Source organism: Archocentrus centrarchus, chromosome 21 (assembly GCF_007364275.1).
Source record: "Archocentrus centrarchus isolate MPI-CPG fArcCen1 chromosome 21, fArcCen1, whole genome shotgun sequence".
Taxonomy (NCBI): domain Eukaryota; kingdom Metazoa; phylum Chordata; class Actinopteri; order Cichliformes; family Cichlidae; genus Archocentrus; species Archocentrus centrarchus.
In genome coordinates, this window is record NC_044366.1 from 19239027 (window position 1) to 19266789 (window position 27763).

The 27763-nt window shown below is 40.5% G+C and overlaps 1 protein-coding gene across 1 annotated transcript in view; it reads right to left on the reverse strand.

Annotated features, from left to right (window-relative positions):
- The window catches only part of hs6st3b (heparan sulfate 6-O-sulfotransferase 3b), an 83760-nt gene extending 56662 nt beyond the window's left edge, over nt 1-27098 (reverse strand). The window contains exon 1 of the mRNA XM_030758725.1: nt 26551-27098. Coding sequence (XP_030614585.1) covers nt 26551-27098 — 548 coding nt within the window. The remainder of the gene's footprint in view (nt 1-26550) is intronic.
- Between the last annotated feature and the right edge of the window lie 665 nt (nt 27099-27763).

Genomic DNA, 27763 nt, shown 5'->3' on the forward strand with positions numbered 1-27763 from the left:
CAATTCAGGGTCATGGGGAGGTGGCTGGAGCCTATTCCAGCTGTCGTTAGGAAGAGTACACCCTGGACATGTCGCCAGTCTATTGCAGGGATAACACAGAGAGAGAGAGAGACAACCATTCACGCTTACATTCACACCTACCAATTTAGAATTGCCAATTAGCCTGACACACATCTTTGGATTGTAGAAGGAAGCCAGAGTATCCAGAGAGCACCCACAAAAGTGCATGGAGAACATGCAAACTCCGCACAGAAGGGCTCCTGCCAGCCTAATAATAATGGTGTTAAAGCAGCTTTGACACACACACACACAGTATGGGCCCGGGACCTTCAGGTTTTATAGGTTCCAAGGTATGAACTCCATGAATCAGCATTGTTCCAGAATAATTCTGAGGCTGCTTGGGATCTGGCGTGTTTGGAGTTTTCCCTGTTCCTTGAACAGTTCCTGAGCAGTTTGTTTGGCTGTGTTACAATCTAATGTTGTCTTTGTGATAAATAACAATTGTGTATAGCAATTTGTAGGATCTAAAATTACTTGTTTATAAATTTACATCAGTCTGACTAATTTATATTCCGTGTAGATTGCAGAAACTCTGACACATAAACTCACACAGAACACAGTGTTAATTTCTTGCTGCAAGAAAAAAAAAAAGAAAAAAACATCTTTTATCACACACCTGCTCCTTGTGCACCTGGTATCTTGCTATATTGTTGCGTCTGCTTTGGGAGTGAAGCAACTTTCAATTACGCTGTTAATTTCGTGCATGTTCCCACAGATGTAACAAGTATAATCTGCTACTTAACAGCTCATGCTGTTATCAACGCAGGATGGCTGATACTGACAACCATCAGTTTGCGGCGTTAGACTGAACATAAATTTCATTATGCTTTGTGCTCGCTGTGAGAAGATTTGGTCTCCAGCTGGTGCTCCACATTGTGTGAAGGGCATTCAGTGAAAATATGAGACTGTCACAATGACCTTTTCCCCAGGACTCACGGGGACTCCTCTAATTGGCACTTTTTATTGTTATCAACTGAAGCAAACAAAAATGTTCTCCTGTGCACTGCACTGCTGTCCATTGCATTAAAAATACACACAAAAAAAGAGGGTATACTGAAATGTCTGGTTAAAGCTGAAATATAATAATGTAAGCTACTCTTCATTGATCCGCGTTATGTCTCACAGATAAAAATCTTCATACTCATTTCAATACTTTGCCTCAGAATGATACAAGATCAATACCAAAGGGGGAAAATAAACCGTGTGCTTTATAGATATAATGTGCACAGCAAAAATCGATCTCATCATGCAACACTAGAAAGGTTAGCCCTAACAAACAGTCAGGCCTCTCCTCAACTGTTCAATCAATACTGTCATTATATCCACAGAAATAGAGTTGGGTTTCTGTACTCTTGCTAGTTAGCTGGGCATTTAACCTTTAAGTGAACACATGCGCATACACAAAAAAAGCCACACATACACTGAGAAATGTCCGACTCTCACCCACAAACTAATTTACAGTGCACATAATCACAAAGATGAGAGAAATGAACTTTCTCAACCTCCCTGAAATGATTCCTGTCTCTTTCTTTTCTTTTTTCAGTTCACCCGTTCCACTGGATGCTTTTTGTGTTATCTCAAGTTTTTGTGTGCATAATCTCGATTTTGGGTTAGGCGTCCTCAATTAGAAGGCTGCTCTTAGCTCTGTATTCTCTGCTCGTCATGCCAGATGGACCCACAGATGGACACAGCGACTTTCTATTAGTCCGTCGGCTCGGTCGGCAGCCAGCGCATCATGCCGCAGTCTATCATTTCACTTGGTCCAAATCCCCGAATTAGATTTTTTATTTCCCTGTAAATCACACATTCATCGCCATTTCACATGTGACAAACAATAAAACTGAAATAGACCGAGTGGGCTGTGATGCTTAGCAGATGTCTGAGAACTCCAGTGCGGCCTACAACAGCTACAAATGGATCCTATTTTGTGTTAAGGGCCATGCTTCAGATGCTTGTTAGTGTAGTGAAGCTGTGGTGTATGTCAGGTGCTTTGACAGGGTCAGGCGAATCTCTCTCTCTCTCTTTCACAGCTCCCTCTGTTTGGAGTGATACTGGTGTTGGATACCCCTCCTGCCTCCTGCTCCGCTGTGGACAGTTGGCATCCACTGAGAATCGCTGGAGAGATAGGAGTTTCTGACCATCATTATCAGACAAATGTAGCCAGGGTTCAGTCTTGCGCTACACAATTTGATAGCTGCTTTTGCCTAGTCCACTGCAGCATACCTATCACCTTGGGCCATCTCTTAAGAGCAGAGCTGTTCAGCTTCCCTGATCACCAACAGAGCAAAGGTGCACCGGTGAGGCCTTGGATCTTAACCTGATAAAATCCATGATTTATCCTCTTCATGTCATGCTGCTATAACAGCAGCCAGGCCCAGGCCTGATAGCTCCACAGCTCCTTTGGCTTTTGTTGCAGTCTGATCAGCTCAGATTACAGGACGAGCCTCAAAAAGCATCCTAGATATGTAACCTAAACTACTCTGCTGGTAAAAAAGAGGACAGCATGGAAAGCCGTGAGCTGGCAGCTATTCATTCTCTGATTAAACCTCACACTATCCAACAAATGAAAATATTTTCTTTGTAGTGAATAAAAGCGGTTAGGGAGCTAGTGTGGGTTAGAAAAATAGACAGATCAAATGCTAACATCAGTGATACATCCTGCAGTTTGCCTCCGTACCTACCTCATCTGGTTGTTATTTATATAAAAAAATCCAGTCTAGGCCCAGCTGCTCCTGACCAGCAGCCAGCAGACTCTGCAGGAGTCTCCTAATGCCACATCATTTGTTCTTTTTATTTAATATTGTCTGTTTTTTCTTTTTCTTTTTTTTTCCCAAATCAAAATGTCAACCTGATGATAGGGCTGGAGACACAGGCTTAAAGTTAGCTCTTCACTGTCAAGGTTGTCACTGCATTGAGAGGAAGGTATGGGTGTATATTAATGAAGGCGTCTCCTTGTCACGTCTAACAGCTAGCAAAAAAGTGAAAAATGCCTAAAATCTGCACTGTGGTGTGATGCACTACCAACAGGGTAAGTAACCCTGAAAATAAGTCTTCATAAGCGGTGGAATCAAAAACATGAGCCTATGTATGTATACATGTGCCACGAGAGGTTTCTCACTGATAAGTCAACAATCCAAATGTGCATATGAGGCTACTATATCCTATAATAAGCTAAACCTTTTGGGGTACGGTTAGCATGTGTCAGTTATGAGTACATTGCTAAAGCACAGCTAACATTAGCTTTCTAACAACTAACTGGATATCTGATGATAGTTCCATTTATTTTGTAAGTGTTTCCTTTGTGTGCATTTCTCAGAGTAGGGCCGGTGATGCATGGCACTCTGTCTCCATAACCACTAGCTATCTGCTAGGTGCCACCTCAGCTAAATCAAGTCACCAAACTGGACCTTGTAATGTATGTGAAGTAGAAGTAGAATTTTTGTCATCAATTTGACAAATAATATCCCTTGCCGTGTGCTTAATTGTACTAATTAATATTGTTGTGGAGGAATTTTTCCCACTCTTCTTAAGACTCATTGAGGTTTGTGGGTATTAATTTATGCACAGCTCTGTGAAGGATCTGCCACAACATTTCAATCAGCCTGAGGTCTGGACTTTACTGAGCCACTGCGACACATTGATTCTTTACTTTTTCAGCCATTCTGTTGTAGGTTCATCACTGTGCTTGGGATCATTGTCCTGTTTCATGACCCAGTTTGAGTCCAGCTTTAGTTGTTGGACAGATGGCTTCACATGTGACGCTACTTTGTTATACAGAAGAGTTCGTGGTCAACTCAGTGACTGCAAGGTGCCCAGGTCCTGTGGCTGCAAAACCAGCCTACATCTTTGCAGTTGGTAATGAGGTGTTTGTGCTGATGTGCTGTGTTTGTTGTGTTGTGCATTATAGCCAAACATCTCCACTTTAGTCTCATCTGTTCAAAGCACATTGTTCCGCATAAACTTGTGGTTGTTGAGATGCGACTTTGCAAACCTAAGCTGTGCTGCCATGTTCTTTTTATAGAGAGAAGAGTTTCTCCTGGCAACGCTTCCATATAAACCATATGTATTCAGTCTTTTTTCTAGTTTTAGTTTCATGAAATGTAACATCTAACGTGCTAACTGAGGTCAGTAGAGTCTGAAATGTAGCTCTTGGGCTCTCTGAGCATTGCAAAGTCTGACTTTGACGCCAATTTGCTGGGACATCGACTCCTGGGGAGTTTGTGGCATTGTCTTAACACACCTGAATGCTCCAGACCAGCAAACTGCCAGAACCTCTGTTTGTATAGAGGTGGTCATACTAATAAAGGGCATTTGATTAAAAGCACCTGGCTGCTATTTACCCTATTAATTCTTATGGAAGCAGTAAGGGTGTGCTTAGTTTTTCACAGGAGTGGATAGAATCCTGTAAAAACTCCTTTTCACATGACTGCAGTTTGGTGTTGCATTACACTAAGTGTTTTCTCAGTAAAACCATGCCAGTGTTTGAATCTCTTCTCTCACTTCAATCTTTAATTCCAGTCCAAACCCCATTCACACTACACACACCTCACACTCACTTTTAACATTTTGCAGAAACCAGTAGGTCGTGGTCACTTTGTGTGACTTTTCAATGAGCTTGGATGTGCACTACTCTAAAACACCTAAGTTTCAGAATAATACAAGCTAAGTAACTGAGGCAGGAGCAGATGAATGGCTCCAATGTTTTGCATGGTAGAGCTGCTGTTTTGTTTTGGTTTTGTACATCTAAACGATATTGATTCCTGTTAGATGGCTAAAGTCAGTTTACTGCTGACCACAGGAGTACGTGACTTTTGTTGATGCTCCCGTCCGCTCGGGAGGGTGCCAGGTGCCTTCTGCTGTAGGTAACACACTGACTGCGGATCAGATACTCATACAACTTCACTTCAAAGTAAGTAAGCTGAAAGAAAATACTTTATCCAGCGAAATGGTTACTATTTCAATATCAGAATGAAATAACAAAAAAAAATTTAATGTTCCTGACACAGCAGCTCGTGATGGAAAAATCAACTGCATATAATTAGGAGCTGTGAAAATGCATTTTTGCAAATTACATACACGCCCCATAAAAAGCAACAGAGACATGATTTGATACATATTGCTCAGCCCAGTGGCGGCTTAATCCATATCTTAAATGCAGTCTCTAATCAAATAGGTTTTTGAAGCTTGTTTCACTCCATCCCACAAATGTTGGCATTATGGTGTTGCTAGAGGAGAAGCCAGGGGATCACCACATTCATTCATTAATAAGTTTAGTAGATGGCCAAAGATGGTAAATGGTATCTAACCCAAACAAAGATTTTTAGCATGGCTATTACACTGCCTGATATGAACCACAAGCACAGACAATAAATATGCATATAGCCAATTACTAAGAAGAGCTAAGCAAGTCACTTATTATTTCCAACAATACATACACACAAGGATAATGAAACCTTTGCAGGCATTTGCTGCTTTGTTTGGCACCTCTGGGATGACTTACACTCAAGTCGGGGGGGGTGTCTATTTCACTTTTGCACACACCCAGGACCCACATTTGCAATTTAATATCTTACTACCAGCTGCACCAATACGAGCTGATTATCAGTTCAATACCCAAACTATTAAACAAGATATAATTTGATCTGAGTATATATGATCAGGGTGGCTGTTTCTATTAAAGGCTAGGTAAAATATATTTGTACTGCTCAGTACACATCAAATATTTCACAATGAAATACTCCTGAAAAGACAGCTGCTGCGGGGGATCCCCTCAGCCTCGCTATTATCAGAAGGCAGAGCGAACTGCTGTGCCTGACAGATGACTGGGACTGTGAGCGTTTTAGTTGGCTCACAGACACAAAGTTTCATTGACTATCTGAGTGGAACGACTTGCTCAATGAACAAAAGCGTCGGCAGTGCTGACAAGCGGATCATGGCACTGAGGGGAGAAGAAAAAGAGGAAAAGACAGAGAGAAATAGCAACAAAGAGAGTGAGAGACAGAAAGAAGGAAACCTAGATGTCCGTATAATATATTTGTTCATTTTTTTTTCTGATTCTCTCATGCTTTCTCTGCACATTATGAAACTTCATTGTTCTCCTCACACATAATGCATGACTTGTTACCTTTGGGGCAATTCCAAAGGGGGAACACTGACACACTGGTTATATCCGTTACCATCAGGAAATCCCTCTCCATCATGCTGCTGTCTCAATGGCACTGCGCATTTCACCTCTACAAACTACTCGATGAGTGCTCATGGATCAAAAACTGCTCAAAGTCTGATGTGCACAGAGTTTTAACAGTTTGAGAGTGCTGAACAGACACCCAGACTCGTATATATAAGAGTGTGAAGAGAGCATGAAATCATCTTTGTGCTGTTCTCCTGACACTGCAAATCACAGAACTGACTTGGTGGCGGAGTTCCTCTGAGACACCAAAAGTCAGGATCATCATCCTCCATATTCCTCCTCTGTTTGTCTCTCCTGTGGAGACAACTGTATTTCAAAGGTCAAGTCAGACACAGTTTCCATCTCAAGTAAAGCAAAGGAATACACACTTCATTTACTCTACCGTGGCTGCAACTTTATGACTCCTAAAGGATAGGGCAAAGTTGGGGTTTTTTTTGCTGCTTAGCAGCATTTTATTGCGTTATGCCCATAGTCTATAGGTACCAGGGCTGTAACAGCAAATGGTAATGCACTTTTTTAACCACGGAAAGTTTTCTGATTATAAAATCTAACTAGATTCTCAAAAATGCAAACAGAAGTTTACTATTTTGCTTTCAAGGAGCCAGACTTTCTTGCAGTTTTTTTTAAAGTGGTCTTGAGCAATAGTTCTCCAGGCTTTCTGAAAGCCACTTAACACTGACCCATGAAACATTCGAGCATAAAAATGGCACCTAATTCAAGGGATGAATCAGTGTTGGGTCTGCACATAACAGACCACTTTGCAACAAACCAATTTTAAATTGTACATTTAAGCACTTTGTAACTAGCAGTCTGTCACAAAAACACATCATTTGTTCCAATGTTCCTGAATCTATAAAAAAAAATGCCAAAGATACCACAGTTTGACAGACAAAAATATATTTTTCCACCAACAAGGTGATTCTGCTCAGGCAGTTAGCTAAAAAACTTGGTACATCTTGGCAATTATCAGTTGATCCAGCTACTGTTCACTGAAGTCTCATCAGAAACGGCCTCAGTGGAAAGGTGGCTGTCAAGAAGCCATTCTTAAGGAAGAAAAGGTTGTGGTATGCCAGATTACACGAGGACTGAAAATCAGTGGCAACAGGTCTTCATCTTAATTTCTTGTTTGTTTCCGTCAGACCGACACCCGAAAACTCAAAGAGATCACTTTTTACAGACAGAGAAGCCAACCAATGATCAAATTTGACAAGTGGGTTTTTTTGGGTTTTTTTTTGGCATTTTTGCTTGAATATGATTTATGTGATTATAAAGCTTCTGATGATCAAATAATTGATTAATCAAGCAACTGCTGTAGCTCAAATTAAATGATCTTAAGTTGCAGGTATATGTATGAGGAGTTGAGAAACTAATAGTAATCATAGTTTAAAACCTCAGAGAAGAAAAAGTAGGATGTCTACACATGTTAATACAGCTTGCACAAATAGCTGTGTTACTTTGTGTTTTCATTGTAAGTGGTAAATTGCTGTGCCAAAGTAAAAACCACAGCTTTCCTGGATGCATGCTGCAGTTGCCAACCTATTCTAATCATGGGTAGTGCTAAGCAAAAGCAATCTGTGACAGAAAGAAAAAAAAAATTCAATCGCTGTAATATTCCTACAGTGATTGTGCTCAAGCTCTAACTCCTCTGAAATCAGCTTGTGAGCTCTGCCAGAATGCCCCAGCCATGCTGTAGGCATAATATGCCACAAAGAAGCAGAGCCAAATTGTTTGTCTAAACTGTTTTCAGTGAGAAAAATGGAGGTTAAGCATAAAATGGCAGTTCTATTTTGACCTCTATTCAATAAAGAACCATGGTTTTGCCAATTAAATGGCCTTGGCATATGAGGATTGGAGGACAATATCTTTACACGTTCACCCCTCTGGCATTCCACACAAAGCACACTTCTAAACACTCTGATCTTGCCTCACAGGGGAGACTTTACGGTACCTGCTTCCCAATTACTCGCATAGGCTTATTCCTCTGACACAGTCTTAGGGAAAACACACTGGATTGGCTGCTAGTCAAGACAGAAAAGCTTAGTGGAGGTGAATTTGTGGGCAGAGTGGGAGAGCCGCCAGCTCCCAACCACCAGAACTGCACTGCACTTGGACTGACAGATTTACCGTCTGCGCTCTCCTACCGGCCTGCCTGTGTTTGTCCTGTCTCCAGTGGCTGACTGAAGACCTTGCTCGCCCAACAAAAACACTGTCAGAGATAGCTCAGCCAGCCATGAAATTGATTTTGTATTAACAAACAAGGGGATCTGGTTCTCCCTTACTGTTAATCAAATCATTTTGAGGAATGAGTGGAAGATGAGAGTAAAATCATTAACTTCCAACAGTAAATCAGGTTCACTGCCAACCTGTTGTCCCATTAACCCTGAAACCTGTTCAATAGCTAATTAAGGCAATTACTTCAGGCATGACACGCCAGTTAATCATGAATGACTAGCCCATTTGTAGTGGTAGCTTCATTACCATTGGCAGCACTCACTGGTACCCACCCCCCCACCCCCATTCTCACACATGCACTCTCTCTGCAGATACTGTGGATAAACGTGACTGCTGGTCTGTTTCCTACCCACTCACCATTTTACAGGGCTATTAATGGAATGAATGGAGGTATCAACAAAGTGTGTAGGACAATGTCTGTTTCCATTTATGATGATGAAAATAATAGTGTCAGTTACTATTATTATAATTTTTTTTAAATTTCCTTTTGGTCATTGTTTCCAATTCTCCAAAACAACATATGACAACAAATGCTCATAATTACAGTTAAGTAAATAAAAATATAAAATTGAATTGCATGTAAAAAAAAAACCAAAATACTACATTGCAAGGTGCAGGTTCTACCCCTTTAATTTAAACATATTCCAGTATTCCTTATCTTATCTTTCATTGAAAATGACACAGTTTAATTTCTTGGCACTAACCCACAGATGCTGAAAAATATGGATTTTTTTTTTTCCACTGTAGTGTTTCTCATCTAGGGCTGATAGATCAGCTGCTCCTTGTCCTTCACCTTCACCTGTTTTGTTCTTCTTATAGACAGTTAATCTGTTTTGGTTTTTTTTCATATCAACTTTGATGCCCAAATGTGTCTTTTTTTATTTTATTTTTTACTTGAGTCCCAGTGAGTGTGTCAAGGGGAAAAAAGTTCAGAACCTCTGTTATTTCAGCTAGAGCCTCCCTTTTAAAAATGTATTTTATTTTCGTAATCACCATCATCACTACCATGGAAACACTTTGGAAAGCTGTGACTTTTCCAGTCTCCTCTTTGGACACTATTGTTTCAGTTTCTTGTCTCCTGCTTTCTTGCCTTATTGGTGCAGGATTTCCTCTTACAACATTGTCACCACTTTCTCCTCTTCACCTTGAGGTAACCGTGTTTCCTTGCGTAGAGAAATAGGGGCGTGGCAGTGTGCAGTTTGCAGAAGCCTGTTGGTTTAGATTGGTGGTACATACATGGTGGTAAGAACAAGATAAGCCAGGGTACACTTTTCAGGGTGCAATTTTGCATATTCATTTCTATGTAAATATTAGTGAATGAGGCCTGATATATTTTTGTGAGCAACCTTCACTGTGACGTTAAGTAAATATAATTTGTTTCTGTACTCCATCTGGGGACTTTCACCTCCAGGGCACACAAAAAATAAGTTTCCTAATTATTGTATGGTTTTGGTCTTTATTTTCACATCTTATCTCTTCAGCATGTTAATTCTGCCAGTTGAGGTCTCCATCAGATCGAAACAGAAAATAAATTCAGTTATGCTTTACCTCCTGATTGTCACTATCATGTGCAATGTTCTTCAGTTTCTCATTTATTTTGACCCCTCGTTCACCACATCTGCTTTCAAACCACACAGATGGCAAAATGCTCATCTTGAGGCTTCTGGATAGGGCTTCACTAATGGATGACATTATGGTGGCTATGGCCATTATTTAAATTCAGTTTCTTTCTCAAAATTAAATTAAAGGGACAGCATTAATGTCGGTTGTTCCTCATCTAAAGAACGTGTTTCTGTAGAATCAAAACAGCAAAAGTGAATTAAGCAGCTAATTTAAATAATAAGAGTTTAGTATGTATTAGGTAATGGAAGATGTGATCTTTGTGCCAGACATATATACAGAAACTACTTTAATATGACAAAGGGCTGATAAGCCTTGGACCAATTTGCTGGAGTTTGTCACTGTCTTTCTGGAGCTGTCCATGGTACTGAACAAGATTTCAGTCATGCTCTACAGTGTGATCAGTGTGCTCTGACACCTACCTTGTCAGCAGTTCACATCCCGGACCACTTGAGGGACTGATTTTGACAGACAGCCCTGCTGAGGGAGGCCCTTGTAGTGAACTGTCCTGAGTGGGAGTATTGATTTTCCTGTTTGTCTCCCTTGACTGCGGCAAGGTGGTGGCTAGATGAAATAACTCCCTCAGCTCTAGGGACCATTCCTCTCAGCTTCCCTCGCCTCACTTTAAAGACCATCTGCACCATTTCTATATGTACCAGTGCATCTGCTGCAAGCTGGTCGGAGGCCCCTCATCTTCACGCTGTTAAATGTCACTCTCTCCCCTTCACTGCACCTCAGTAACTGGCAGTAGCACAGCAGGACACCCCTCTTGGTTGTTCCATTTCCATTTCCAGCCATGAATATAAATTTCTGGATGACCTGTCACTCTTGTAAAGATGGGGGGGTTTCATTCTGCTACTGTTCCACTGAACTGAACCGTTCACATGTTGACATTAAAAAGCTTCAGAGCACATTTCCATTTAGCTTTCAGATTTAAAAAAACACACACACACTGCTGGAAACATGTTTGACTTTGATCTACTTGCACCAGACAACACAGTAGGCATCACTGTGATTGCAAGTGTGGTCAGTTAATTAAAAAACAGCACGGTTGCTTTGGCTTAGACCTTGTCTTGTTAACGTAGCAAAAAAACAGCTGCTCATCAAAGGTGCATGTGTAAACAGGCATCTGCTTGCTATATTTATCAGGCAATGGTGCAAAGGGCCCTCAGAGAATGTGGGTCTGAGACTTTGCTTTTAAACAATTACATCCATAGTCAGAAGTGTAACCTTACCTAGTCGCACTTTGCATTTCAATGTAAATGTCAGACTGACATCTTTATGGTAAGACTCCCTGTGGGCAAACTTGTTTACTACGCTGCAGCTTTTCATGATCAACAGATTGCATGCAGAGAGGATGGCAGGCTGTGGAGAAAATACATTAACCTTCTTTTAGGTCCATTCAGGAGATGAAAACTGCAAAACTCAAGAGTCACTAAAAGGTCTGGTCAGTGAGTTTTATTGTAAGTCAGCATCAACCTGTGCAGACAGAAAGGCTCCTAAAAAGGGTGGAACAAAGGTTTGTGCAAATCTCTTATGCTGCTGAATACATTCCAGAAATTTTGATATTAAAAAATGTGTCCCAACCGAAGGCTTAACATCTCCTCAGTAATTGTAGCCTTTGGTGTGTAATAAGCTTTTACTTGAGCTTTCACTCAGGACAAAAGGAGAGTCCTGCCATACAGAGACGCATTATTTCACAGCCTTTAAACACAACCCCCCCCACCCCCCACTGTGAAAACCATTAGTGCAGCTAATGTTAGATGTTAGAGGGTGTGAGTGCAGCCTGTACACGAGGATCCTGGAGGCCAGTAATCGGGAGAATATTATCTGGCACCGTGATGGGGGGTGGTTCAAGTCACAGTTTCATTTTGCTTCACAGTACTGAGCTGTGATGGTGAACAATTACAGGCAGAATTCCTTCTTCTGTAAAAATGCTTTGGACCATGCACACTGGTGCATGTGATATATAGGTCCAGCCAAGCAAACTAGCCAGTTACACCCTAATCTGATGTATAAACACAGGATTTCCTCTTTACTTTGGCAGTTTGAAAACCCTTATTATTAGAAAGTGATTCAAGCATCTTCCAGAAATGAAAATGTACAGTAGAAGCACCTTAAATGCATTCTTTCTAATGACAGCAGGAGGCAAATGCTTCGACTGCAAAAAGATTGATTAGTGGGAAAACAGCCCCACTGCTTATTTTATCTAAGACATCAGTAAACACTTTCCTCATTAGTTCATGGTCTCAGTCCTTAATTTCAAGCCCTATTTAATACAACATGATGTCAATTTTGCAAATCATGGCTGAAATTGCAGTAGAGCTGGGTATGCTCTTGGACAGTCCTACTTTATGAGCGGCAAGTCGCTATCTGTGAGTCTCTTAGTTATAGTCCCGCCTTGCTTGTTTCCTCTTTGCTTTCCTTGTTACTGAGTTTGAGAATACAATTTGATGAGATGATGCTTTTCATAGTATAATTTAAGGCAGATGAACTTTTTTTTTCAGATTCAAATGCATTAAATCATTCCTTATTTGGAACATGTCCAAAATCAGATTGAAAAACAGAAACTTACCAGGGACATGCTTAAACAGGACCATGCAGTGGTTCATGAAAAGTGATAAATGGCTTCATACGATCTCTTTCTATATCATTATTAATGACAACTCGTGAACATACAGCACAGCGCAAACGTCTCAAGCCACCTCTCATTTTTCTATATTTTGCTAGAAAAATAGGTGCAGCAATTTATTGACACTTTTGATTCAATTTAATTCAGTTTTATTTATATAGCACCAAACCACAGCAACGGTCACCTTAAGGTGCTTTATATTGCACACTATAATACAAATGCAACATACATGGAAGTGAATATTTGGTGTGACCACCTCTATTCTTCAACACAGCAAGAATGCTCTTAAGTAGCTTTCTTTTAATTTCTTTGAGCAGTCTTCAGGAATAATTCTCCAGGCTTCTTGAAGGACATTCAAAGCTCTTCTTTGGATGTTGGCTGCCTTTTCTTCTGCTCCCTGTTGAGATATCTCACATTGTTTCGATAATGTTGCAGTCTTGGCTCTGTGGAGGCCAATCCATGACTGGCCATTGTGTGTTTTTCTTCACAGATACTCTTTTACTGCACTGGCAGCATGTTTGAGATCACTGTCATGCTGAAAAATTAAACTGCTGCCAATCAGACTCTTTCCAGAGCCTCCTGTTATACAGACAGCTGTAGACACTCACTGTTGTTCCTCTCTTCTGACCTCCATACATACTGAAGATAATTTGAAAGCAAATATTTCAAAATTTGACTCATTGCTCCATAAGACCTGTTGCTATTGATTTTGAGTCCAGTTCTTGTATAACCTGGCATGCCTCAGCCTGTCAAAGTGTGTTAACTTTGTCATTATTTGTAGACTCAACTAAAGAAATGGGAGCAAATTATGTTTTTGCGATAGGCTGATAGTAACAAAGTGCCTAAAGATACAATTTTCTAAGTTGTCTGTTATGTGTAGACACAACACTGGTTCACCCCCTTGAGAAATTTGCAGAGTACTGCATGTTTAAACCAAAATTTATCATATGCACAGAAGACAAGATTTTAGCCTGACATTCTTGAACTATCATTTCTGAACAATTTGGCATAACTTGCAAAGTCACTACTTTATACCTGAGAGAAAAGCTTTAACCTAGTCTATTTTTGTTATTCCATTTCATCATCCTCACTTTTAGCAACATAGCTAACAATGTTGGCTGCATTGGTAATCACTGACAGATGATGAAACACAAAGCAATTTATGAATTCCAAATAGAGTTGAGAGAAATTGTGGATAGTTATATATAAAAAAACAATAACAAGAAAACAATTGTCTAACAAAAGTGCAGTTCTGTCTAGAAGTGTTGCACTTGCACGTCTGTGAGGCAGCCTCTAAAAAACTGGATTAGCAACACTGCAACATTTTGTTGGTTATAAATAATAAAAAAAAAAAAAAATGAAAAAGCAGATTTTGACTGGCAGCCAATAGGATAAGGCCATGAACTCCAAAAACAGCACATGGCCTTGGCTGTGACACCCATGGGTCCGTGAGCTCCACTCAGTCAAGGCTGAGTTGACACAAACAACAACACTGTGATGAAAAATAAATAAATAAAAGAGTACAGCTGCCTTTGAGGCCATTACAAACAGGGAGGAATGACAAATACAAAGTAGTAATCAATTAGCGAGTCGAATGATGTGTGAATGCACATTCCTGTAATTTTATTTAGTGATTATTGTGAGAAAGGATAAAACAATGTACTCTCCAACTTTCCAGAGTCCTATTTCATCATCTTACTGGTACCTGAAACGAAGCCTGTCTGTGTAGTAACTGGAGTTCTACTCTGAACGCCCAGGGGCCAAGCTTGATGCTCACGCTTCCTGCTGTGACAACAACACCACACAAAGTGGTAAATCAGGTTTAAAAAAACAAAAAAACAAAAAGAGTATTCCAAAGTCTCTCAAAAGCCCTACTTCTTTAGTTTATTTTTTTTACTTTTTCTTTGGAATCTCGTTCTCCTCTTACAGAGAAAATGGATGTGGTTAGCGCTCAACAATGCTGCTTTTCGTGGACCTAGATGGATTGCATGTAAGCAATGAGATTGGTTTCAGTGTTCCCCATAGACTGAAGCCTTTGGTGTTTGGTGATAAATGCCTCCTGTGTGGTAATACAGTATGATTAACGGACACAGCCCAAAGCCTGATCCCTCCTCTCCTTCCTCACTGTACCTGAATCAATCACCCACATGGAAAGGCCATGTCGTGGAATAGCTGCTTATAGCTCTGCTCACTCCTGTCTCACTTCAGGAGAGCAGAGATAGCTTTAGACCTCGAAACACAGTCAATACACAGGTTGAGCACGTACTTTCATGGTCGCTGCAAGCGGCTGTTTGTTCACAACTGAGTTTTAAGCAGGTATGCATTTTAAAAGACAAGTTCAATAAATAAAGTCCACAACAATCCCAGATGAAAAATGTGAGCTAACCATTGTCATAACGTGTCTATACCTGCTTCCATTATTTCATTCTGTGAGTGCTGAGGTTATAAAGTAGTTCTGTGAAACACTAAACTGACTGCGCGCTCAGAAATCATTATAAGACATCGCAGTGGGAGTTTGACAGGTTAGAAAACTGCCAGCCTGTCATTCAAATTAATATAAAATAATTCTGTTCCTCTCGTAACACTGTTGTCCAGTGGAAACTGACCGAATGCTCTGATAAAAATGAAAGTGATCAGAGTCATGATACAGGTGGGCAGCATGGTGATGCAGTGGGCACCACTGCTTCACAGCAACAACGTTCTGCATTCGAACCTGCTGGTTTTCTCCAGGTACACTGGCTGTATAAGTGTATAGCCACATCATCCACAGAATAAACATATATCCATTGTTGTCATGCGAAAGCATCAAGGTAAATTGAGGTATAACATTAAGGAAAAAAAGGCTGCAGCAAGTAGTACAAATAGTCATGAAACAGTATTTTTGGAGGGGAGATTATGGCAGTGGCATAAGCAGTCAAATCAATCCCTGAGTATTTTTGTTCAAGTCGATAAAAGTTCCACATTAGGCCCATTAGTCATGTTGGCACCCTGCATTGCACTTCCAGATCTGAAACAGTCCTGCAACAACAAAGCATGTTGGTGCTGAAAGCGCTCAAACATCCAAATTGGCGTTCTCATTAGCAGGTGAGTGAAAACTGAATGTTAATTTCTGCTGCATGGGCTGTAATATGTGCGGGTTTAAACCCACTCTTGAAACTGGTGAGACTGTGAGGAAAAGAGCCTGATAATTCATGTGCACTGTTCAAAACGAGGCACTCAGAGGTACTTAATATGTTTTCTTCCCTCCGTAATTCCTTGTGATTCACAGGCACGCTCGGTATTACAAGTGAAGCAAATGCCACCGGCATTAGGACAATTTCCTCTCACCACACTTGGAGAGAGAGTAAACAAATTCACACCTCAGATCCCAAACATAGGAGGGGAGGCTTACACAGAATGATGAATGAAGCAAAGTCCACTCTCCGTCGCAGAACAGGGATTGATGGGAAGTTAACTGATCCCTGGATTTGTGGGAGGGATTTAAGGCTCTGTTTTGTAGCCATTCATCTGGCGCCTCGAGAGAACTGGCTCACATTGAGGGACATCAGATTCCTATGATGAGGTTGATGTGCTGTATCACAACACGTGCTGGGACATAATGCCATTTGTTCCACACCAGCACTCTGTGATGCTGCAAGATGTTAGTCTCCTCTCTAGTCCTGTACTGTTAGGGCACATTTTCAATCCATACTTATTATACTGTGGCCTGGGACGCAATTTATATTGCAATATTGTAGGTGGGAGTGAATAGAGATTGATCTAAAGGAGGAAATCCTTTTCCAGTGGGAAATAAACAATTTTTCATTCACCATAACAGATAACAGAACACACCAGCTTTAGATGCTTTCTGCCTTTAGACTCATTAAAAAAATAGAGAGGATGTTAAATAGATGGGAAAAGATACACATGGGGAGTTGCATATGGAATAATTGTTTAGATTAGATATTTTATATGGAATATCAATAAAATTGATCAGTACCTATAATGATTTTGCAAAACAAAAAAGGAACAAGCCTATTTATAAATGCAGAAATTTAAGAGGCAATCTGGACTGCAATCTGTTCAGTGAGATTATTCAGATCTCTCTCACAAGTCTGGCTGATGCCACATGATGGGGAAGATGCAGAGGAGACCAGCAGTAAAGATTTTATCAGCTCTACATATTTTATGGATTACCATTTTATTACATACATACATCCCCACAACTAATTTTGGAACGTATTATCTCCCTGCAGTGAAGCAATCCCGGGCGCAGAGCTAAAGTTTTATTCATTTTACCACATTGCCAGGCAGCACTAACCATTACAGCATCAAAACAGCGTGAATGTCGTCCTCCTCGGTGGCAGGAGATTAGTCTGTGAAGGTGACTCTACCTGCACTTACACTCTTAAGTGTGCCAGGTACTCCGTCAATCTCTGAACCAAATTTGGGGAGCTGTGCGAGGCAGTCAGCTTTAGCTAGCCTTCCCACTGTATAACTTACCTGTCACCAGTGTGCCCCAGATAAGGACAGATGACCTTTCTCCTGGTTGTTATAATAAATCAACACCAGAGGGTGTTATTCCTGGCACGCACCTTTCATCGGGCCTTATAGGTATCAGTTGAGAAATAACACAGCCAGGCACCTTTGCTGGCATTTTACAAGTCAATGGTTGATGTCATTTATGTCAAGTAAAGGCACAAGTATGAACAACATACATGCACACACAAAACTAGAAAGTACACAAGGCAAGCCTGATCTGCCTTGTTTATATGAACCAAAACTACAGCTTAAGCATGCAGCCTCATACAGTCTGTGGCACTTTATGCTAAACTGGTTAAAAGAGTCCAAAGCCAGAATTTTTTAACTACAGCACAAAAAGCTGCAGCACTGTAATAAAGGAACAACCAGTGTCATTAAAGCAATATTCATGAGCGTGCTGATCGGGTTGCTCCCGGCTGCTCCTGATCAGCAAATAATAAAGAATTTATGGTGAAATTCTTTTAGTTTTGCACAATTACTTTTTATGGACTGTTTGTAGTACAGAACTAGAATGTTCTTTTCTCAATTAGAGGGAAACAGAGCCAAAGTTAATTGCCCCTCTGATAATAGAAGCATTTTCAGCGGCTCAGCCACGAAATAGGCCTCATGGGGACGTTAAACACAGAATCCCTGAATCACTGCACCAGCTGACTCATTTTCATCACACTGACAACTACATTCACACAGATCAGTATTAGGTACTTTGCTGCTTTTCTTTTTCCCTCAGTCGAGCAGGTGTTCTCACTCTGATCAAAAGCCGACCGGTAAGTAAAAATTTGGCTCCGTGACAGCACCGAGAGATTGTGATTCTACAAAGTTTAGAGGTAAAACAGTATGTGATGGCATGGATCAAATTATGAAAACAGCAAAGTCTGTGAAAGTGCTACACTGCAGTACCTGATGCAACAAGGAAGTCAAGAGGATTTAAATCGAACCAAATCTTCGAGAAGACTGTGACTTGGGGCTCCCAGCCATTCACTTGACTCAAAGCTAACTATTAATCAAACTACAAGAGCTGAATCAGACGGCGGGAGATTCATATTTGCCGGACCAGCAAGTATATGACAGCGGCACCAGAGAATCCGAAAACCTATTCTGGCAAACTGAACAGTTTTCATTACTTAGAGTGGCTCTTAGAGCAAAAACATTAAGCCACATCTCAAACAGTTCAGCCAAAGGGACAATGACAAATATCCATAACAGCATCCCCCCCAATGCTAATACTGCAATGGCTTATAAGGGCCATTGTTTTTAATTTAATCACTCAATCAACCTGCACTGAACAACAATGCATTACATATCAGGGAGCAGGGGTTGGTGCACAGTCTCTCAAAACACACCATATGTTATTCAACAGTTAGACTAATACAGTAAGTAGGCATGGTCTGTGACACACTGTTGTATCCCTTGACTGAATATCTTTTTTTTTTTGTTTGTTTGTTTTTTTGTTTTTGTTTTTTTTTGTTTTTTGTTTGCTTTGTTTTACATCTCCTTCTTTTGGCTTTAGGGGTCACCACAGCGGATCATCTACCTCCACCTCACCCTATCCCTAGCATCCAACCCTGTGCATGCTCTTCTGTCACACTAACCCCTGTCCTTTTTTGTTTGTTTTACTTTTGTTTGCATTACTCTGACTCTTGGCCTCCTCAGACTGCTAGTTATTCTGGTGGTCTCACTTCATGCCATCTCACATTGCGAGCCAAACAATTCAAAAGCTTGGCTAAACAAGACACCACCAATCCAGTCAAGGTCTAACAACCAGGAGATATTGCACCCTGTCCAGGTATTAGCTGCATGGCGAGTCAGTTTTGCTGTCCAGTGGTGAGAAGCAAAAGGCTTGGCTACATTTGACAAGTCTGTTTTTTTCTCTCCTTCTAAAAAGATATTCAATTAAAAATGTCAATCTGATTAATTTAATAAATATTTAGTGTGAGAGTGTTGATACATTCTTAAATTCACATAAAAATGAAATTTGTTTATGTTGGAAGATTCCTCTCCATTCATTAGCTCAATAATGACATCGCTGCCCTGCACATATTCAAATGTTATTTCATCATCAGGTCTGTAGATGTCCATAACATCACATATTTAAAGTTAAATTTACCTAAGGGGTCAATAGTGTCATCGGACAACATGTGTTCCTCTAAGAGATTGTGGCTATGGTCAAAGGCACTATCACTGATTGTGAGAAAATCTACTTCTGTGTCCATTGTTGCTGGCAATACAACATTAAAGTTAAAATAACAAACATGGAGTGCCCTTCATGTTTTATGCTGTCTGAGTTTTGATATCCTCCTTCCTCCACTTGTCTACAGTATGTTGTTAGGAATAGCATTGTCTTCTTCCACAATCAGGCCTCATTTAATTTACTAACAGATAAGTGACATAATCAAGAGCTGCTGTCAAGGGGAAATGCAAAATTCTTCTTTTGCCAATTAGGATAGCTGTGCAATGTCGAGATGGATTGTATAATATGACCAACTGGATAGCGCAGTATGCCGAGTAGGCCACATGCTGAGTCCAGCTGGATGAGTGGGTCCTTGTTTTGGTCAAGCTTTTGAATGATTTGGACTCCCAAAAATTAATCTACCTGCAGAAGCTACGAAAAAAAAACAAAAAACCTGTTACACAAATAAGTCTTCATTTTCCCACTCACAGACAGGATTGCATACTCAGATTGAATGTTTACTTGAAATTTTCCATGTGAGAAAACCATTAAATGTTTATTCTGAAGAGAAAAAAATCAAACACATTCCACCTTTTCCCCCTGCATAGTCTAATTGGAATTTTATTTGTCATGTTGGTGAACAAGGGCTTGACATGTGCTGTTACACCCTCTGTAGAGGTAACACTTAATTATCAAACCAACTGGATTGGGCCTGCCAGCAATGACGACTCGAATTAATGACACAGGAAAAGCAATCTCTGCACCCTGGAAGTCCATAGCCTGCAAGGGCACTCACAGCTCCACACATACTAAACATCCCATCAGTTTGATGAGCACTTTCCCTCCTACATCTAAAGATACGACCGGAACTGTAAATCTGCTCAACTCTCCTCATTCAGGTTCATCTGTGCCCGGAGGGCATCCATTACCTTGCTGGTTCAGCGAGTCTGCACTTTCACTTCTCCACTCGGCTCAAAAAGTCTGGGTTCATAAAGAGCAACAAGAGAAATAATCTATTTGTTGTTATGATATGTTATGCATTTTAAAAAAAAAAGTTTCAAATGAATGCTGTTGTCTTTATTCTCACATAGCCCAACAGCACATTGCTCAGATGAAGTGAAAACATGACAAGTCCTTCTACTCAACATCATAATAAAAGAGGAGCCATTTGTTTTCTGCGCCGCTGTTTTCAAGGTCAAAAAACACTGGATCCTCTTAAAATGACAAAAAAAAAACAAAAAAAACAAACTACAGCATGACTTGGATGAAGTCAAAGTGACAAGCTATTTTTGTAAATACAAAAGTAAGGAAACATAGATGACAACATGTTTAATACAGCTGCTCACTGCATTCAAGTTCATTTAGGTCAGGCTGTTAATGACTCCCCCTCCCACATGCTGATTCAGGAATACGCCTAACATTGGTAGATGTCATACACAGGTAGCAGACAGAGTGAGACATGCACGGTTCACTGATCAGAGCTGTAAGTGGTAACGACCACACAGTAATTGCAGCCCTCTCTGCATCACTTATTATGAATAAAATATGATGTGGGGTGTTATTCAGTCAAGGATTCGGGCATGTCATTCGGGTGCCATGTAAGGAATAACACGGATTACTGCTTCTGCTGGACTGTTGAAGGGAAATGAAGGGAATGTGAATGTTATTTTGAACACTGGTGGAGAAAAACATACTCGTGGCAGGAACTTTAACAGTTCTGCAGTATTTTATAAGGGAAACAGGGATAAGGTAGCTTCATCTGCTAATAAAATGGTGCAGAATTGCTGATGAATAAAGAATGATTCCAGTAGCTGCTTTACTTAGTTGCTATTTAAACTCAGATCAAGAGTAATCATTAACGGCAATACCAGTGACCTCATAACACAGAGGGTAGTTTCCTTCAGCTTCCAGAAGAACCACTATATATTGCATCGTGCAATTGCATCCAATAACACAAAGACACATAATGTGCAACTCAACAATGAGGATATATCTAAATATAAATCTAAAGGCAACAATCCCCAATAAAAGATGATTACAAAAAACCCCCCAAAACAAATTACTGTCATATTACTCCAGTTTCAAATCCTTCATTATGTCTCCCCTTTCAGCCTGACACACAATATGCACAACTTTGAAAACAGTCCACATAACATAAAAACCTTGAGGATGCTGTGATCTAGAAATCGATTTCCAGAATCACAGTAGAGGTCATTGCTAAATAGGCACATCTCTCTCTCTCTCTCTCTCTCTCGCTCTCTCTACGTTTCATTCAATCAGAAGATCGAAGCGGGGCTGCTGTACTGCGTTTTGACATTGGTTTCTTTGTACTCCTGAACTGAGCATTCATTATGCATACGCAACAAGAAAGCTGCTAATGAAGATTTTATAATTGATAATAAAAAAAAAAAAAGGTGCAACATCAGCATATGCATGAAATTATCATGGAGCCACAGAGAAAATAAGACAAAGTGAAACAGGGAGAAATGCTAAACACACTGTCCAACAACACCCAACACTTGACATGGAGAAAAATGAATTGCTCTGAATATGTTTACCATGTGAGTGTTTATGGCCTGCACAAATACGCACTAAATGAGCATTTTAAGGAAAAGTGACAAGCATAAACCCACATAACCTGTAAATTCAGTGCTGTCTGCTACAGCTACATTCATTGGAGTCTCTTGTTTCTATTTTCAAACCTGAGTTATAGTTCTAACATCAGATAATGGCAAAATGTGTTATTGATTTGCTTAGCTATATTCACTCAGTAAATGCTCCACACGCTTGACTGCATTTTCTGAGCTGGTATTTAGAGGTTGCAGCTATGACTCTTTTTTTTTTTTTAAGAGTAGGATATTTTCAAATCTTAGTTTGGCTGCAGGTTTTCAGACTAGTTTCATCTGCATATGGATTTAATGCAACACAAATAGACAGAAACTTGAGAGCAACTACAAGCTGGAGAAGTTGCTTATGTACAAGGATGAGTCATTTACATTAACAGTTAAGTGCACCTGTACAGTGTCTTAAGAAATTCTAACAATGAATATCAAATAATAATGCTGAAATAAGACGCACATCTCAGTTTTAATGGATTGGAGCTGTAAAAACAGACCTTGAAGAAGTGACGGTATATTAATCTGTACACCAACAGTTAAGCTAAAGAAGGGTTTGATTTACGAATAGCAAAGACAATATGGCTACAGCAGATTTGTCAACTGTGGGAAAAGATACTAACTATTAAAAAAAATGCTTTAATAACCTTATTAAATATTTGCCTATTTTTTGGATTCATGTGTATGTCTCAAATTGCTTTACTCATTATCAGCTTGTCAGTTACATGTAGAGCATTTTGAATTACACTACCCTCCCTGAAAGGTGATGTGCAAAGTGTTTTAATTTAGTTTTTAATCCAAATATATTACATTACTAATGCCAGCTGGGAAATGTGGTGAAAGTGTTGCCGTGTGTTCTTGCCGTGTTAACTTTAATTTCCCCATTGTGGGACTAATAAAGGTATTCGTATTCATATTAATCAAGATTTTCACACATTTATTGTGGTATTCTTGACCTTGTGGTTTGGCAGCTGCTGTGTACATCTATCTTACAATAATTATGTGAAACTGTGTTAAATGAATAGAAGAATAAATCAGTGGCAGAAGAGGGAGTTTACTCCCAGCTGTTTGATAACCAAAACTTATCAAGAACCTCATACAAATTTTTTTTTTTTTTTTAAACCCACCAAGGCAGCACTGGTAGCAAGACTTTGAGAACGTTAAAATGATTGTGAATGTCTATAAAATTCACACATAACGAGCTGGCTGTCGTTTATCTGTGCTTGAACTCACATAAGGCCAGCATCACAAATGTTTAACTGAAGTGATATATTGCTTTGCTAGAATAAAAGGACAAGGTACCATATGAACAAAGTTCAAATCAGTTTAGCCCTAATTCAGACTGACCATTAAATGTCACTAAAATACCACATGTTGAAATACATGTGAGAGCCAAGCAGAGCCTTAATTCTGCTGACACATCTTATCTGCTCTGTAGACTGGGAGAGATGCTGACATTGTGAACATTATGCAACAGGAGGATGACCCTGATGAATTCTGTTCACATCTATGCAAAAGCATCAATGGGACATCTGTTTTATCACGCCGCTGCTTGAGTGCATGTCAACCGCTAATGAAATATAGGCTTTTATATTTGCTATTGTAGTGGAGCTGTGAAAAATGAATGATATAAAGAAGAATGTGGGGGGAAAAAATAGACAAGATCCCACCCCCACATTTTGAATCTCTGATAAACTTTTCGACACAGGTCTTTTGTCTGAAAGATAATGCACATGCACTGATGTTTCCGGGGTCTGGCTGAGAGATCTCAGAGGTACATGGGAGAGGTCTCATTCCTCAGGCTTCATGTGGAATGAATAGTTCGCAATCTTATTATTAATACATACATTTACTGGCTGACACATTCTTCAAAATTCAAAAATCTTCACCTGCAACCAACAATAAAACTCTGCTGTTGTTTATTTATATCTGTGACAGATGTTCAGCTACACCTAATGGTAAAACATCAGATTGAGAAACTGAATAAACTTGCTCCATTTTCAGTAGAAAAGAACTTATTTCTCTGATACTAACCTTTTATTAAACAGGCTTCTGAAAGCATCATTTACTCAGATCATTCTTCATGCGTTGGCATTAAATACATTTTAAAAATCAGCTCCTTGCTTTGCGGCCCAGTGTCACACTGAATACATCTGCATGAGTTACTCCTGACTGGAGAGTTAGATAATGAACATGTACCAATCAGAAATAATTCTAGCAGCAGTCCTCAGCAGAGAACTCTGACGTCGCTTGAGAGGAAAAACAACCTGCTCAGCGAGCCAAATTCATACAGCAGACAAGGTAATACTACGATGCTCTCCACAAAGCAACTTAAGAGGACAGCACTTAGAAGTATGTTTCTCCAAAAAGTCCCTGAAGAGAGGCTGTCTGCCTGCCCCACTTCTCCCCTGACTGACAGCACTCTCCAGAGGAGCTACACCGCAGGACACACTGATCCAGTCTGACACGCCTGACCTTTCCTGGGCCGCACGGCTGGCTCACCATGCAGCGTGCACCGCCTGGCTGAAAAGGCCACACGATGCCATACAGGCAGTGCCATCGCAGCCCTCCTTCCTCAGTCTCTCCTTACTGCCACCTCAAGAGCCGGCAAGTTGTTATACTTAGGACTACGGAAAGACAGCCACTCAATCTCAGAGGCTCTCATCCACAAAACAAGGGCGTACCATCTGAATTTGGCAGTGATATAGTATTGGTATTCTTCCGGTGTGCCCTTATAGGTGGAGTAAGCATTTGTGTAAGTGGATTATAGTTTTTTTTTTTGTTTTTTATTAAAAAGGTCATGTTTTGCTGTGCAAGGGAGCTTTTTTTTTTTTTTTTTTTACTTTGACCTTATACCATTTATAATATTTTAATTAAGGCATTTCTCATACACAAACTGATTATGAAAATAAAATTTGCATAACGCTGTTAGTCATTCTCTCTTAAATGGCACATAAATGTGCCTTATGCAGTGGCTGGTTAGTGAGGTGGTCTAACATAATGTGTCTGCCAACAGTCTTGGTCATGGCAGAATAATCTCAGAATAGATGCTGCGGGAGCACACTAAGGAACAGGGCATGAGAGGATTGTAAGAGCAGAATGGATGCTGCAGCTGTGAAATGAAGAGCTGTCGCATCCAGCGAGCACTTCCCTGAGTAAAGAAAACACTTGGCACAGCAGAAATAAATCATGTGCTCAAGTACTTCAGTGTAATATTGTGTACATATATATATATTTTGTTTAAGAAACAGAGAAGGAAATTCTCTGCAGTTCAAAAACCCAGCTCATGTAACAAGACATTTGGCCAGTACTCTTTCCGTTTGTAGTACTTGCAGAAGTATCTTGTACTACAGTTAAAAATGTCAGTGACTCCTGAGGCTGCATGGAAATATACACACATCCACTTTGCTGAGGGAAAACACTCAAACATGTATTGCTCATTCACTGGATACGTCATTGCGATACACCAACTTTTAGCCATTGTACAAGACTGTACATTAGTAGAAACAATTGCAAATGTCTTTTTATCTGTAATTACCACAAAACACACTGATGGATAATGGGTTTTAGATAGATAATTAAGCAGGTCTTTTTTTCCCCTCCACATTTCCTGTGAGATAACATCACCAAACCACAAAACCAAACATGTGGGTAAAATTTGAGCTCAGTTGTGAGGCAAGATGGCTTCAAATGATGAGACTTCATGCGGTACAGGAGTGGTGCACTGCTTTTGTTTGCCAACAAACAACACCTCAGAGGGACTCACTGTGGCAGGACATAAAGGCCAAGGGTGCAGAGAGAATTGTGAGTAGCTACTGATGTAGGAGTTGCACTTCAGTATGACACGGCACAGCCTTTTTAGAAACTTTATCAACACCTCAAGAGTGAAAGTTAGGCAAAGAATGATCCAGAGTATGTGGCTTTTATTCGATTCTCTGTGAATTTTCAGGTATTTTCTTGTCTAATTGGGGATTTTATTGAATTACAGTAGTTATTTGGAGAGGTGTTAAGCACAATTGAGCACAACATTTTGAAGGAAGACTTAGAACTGGACTCAAACATGTTTACAGTAAAGTGCTGATGGGAAGACAAATGCAGGCAATATATATTTGAGAAGTTTAAAAACAGTATGAAACGATTTTGAATGCTGTTACAGTAGACTACAGCAGTTATCTCCAGTCTCACTTTTTTCAGAGGATGCCTAAAAAGTTCATGTACACTGTACTGCACCTAATGTGACAACTGTATAACCCCCCTCAGGGGGGTGGCAATGAATACACCCACCCATCCCATCCTGTGCCCATTTCATCTCTGCGCACTTTTCTACAGGAGATACTGGGCAACATATTTCCCTGAAGACAAACTTACATTTTAAATACGTTAAGGGGCCCCAGCTGTTTTAGGAGGTCATTCTGGGGTGTTTATCTGGACATTCTTGCTCTGCATCCCCAGTGTTCTGGGGACTGGGCGCGTTTCTGTAAGAGACACAAACGCACATGCATTCAGGCGTTACCTTTTATTCCTGCGGGCCTCCTTCTTATCCATAATGACAGGAACACAGTTCGTAAGCTCGGTCCAGTCTGCATGCAGTCCGCAGCTCCAGCCCGTAGAGAATCGGGAGAAGAGCCAGGACTCCTCTTTCCCCGGTCGGTGGCATGTGCATTTCTTCTGCCCTGGCTTGCAGTCGCACGGCTGCTCCAAGCGAATATTCCTCACCAAGTGTCTACCGAAAGTCGTTCCTCCGGTCTTCTGGATGTGCAAAAACACTATCACGTCGTCCCCTTTGATGTTGAACTCCACGTGTCTGTCAAGGTCTCTTTCAGTAAAGTTGAATTTGGAGGATAGTTTCGGAGGGCTGTCATCTTCCAGGTCTTGATCTCTGTAGAAATCATCGCTGTCTTGATAAGGGGTTGAAAGTAGGCTCACCCCTCTAAATTTCTCTTCAGTCTTAAAGTGGCACGAATTACTGCCAGCGGGACATATGTACTGATAACCTATCATAACAAAAAGGACAGCTAAAATAGGAACTAAAATGAGCTTACTGGATCTATCATCCATCATATCAAGATAATGTCTTCATTCCATTACTGTGAATAATAAGCAGCACCCATGGACTCTACGGAGATCAATATTCCTCCATGGCTCATACAGATTAAAGATCCCTATATTTTAAATACAACATGTTGATCGGATAACACTCTCCCAAGACACACAGACAAAAAGAGAAGTCCACCTTAAGGGCTCTAAAACACTGCACGCCGCCCTGTCCAGATTCAAGAGTCATGGCAATTAAATCTCTCCCTGTCCAACTTCTGAAGCCGGTGAGGAGCTGCATCCAAGCCGACGACTCCCATGCTTATAGGTATCAAGTTGAAAATGAGGCAGTCGGAGGAGAGTTTTTAGTTTCGCTCCCTCTTTCTTTTTAGTGCTGATCCCATGCAGTGCAAATCACAATGTGGTTCATTTCGTCCTCATACTTATTTCTGCAGAAATGTCGCACGGCTTTGTTGGTCTGTGTGGATCCTCCGGCGGCGTACAGCATCCTTTACGGGCTGAGACAGAACTGACTGACTGTACTGAAGCAGCGCGTTTGAGAGGATGCTGCTGCATCCGAGCCGACAAATAGGCGTTATGCTCTCGTCGCGGTTGGGCTGGGAAAGCTCCTCATCCCATCCCGTCCATCCCATAATCTTGTTTAACACAGTGCAAAGCCAGAAGCCCACACG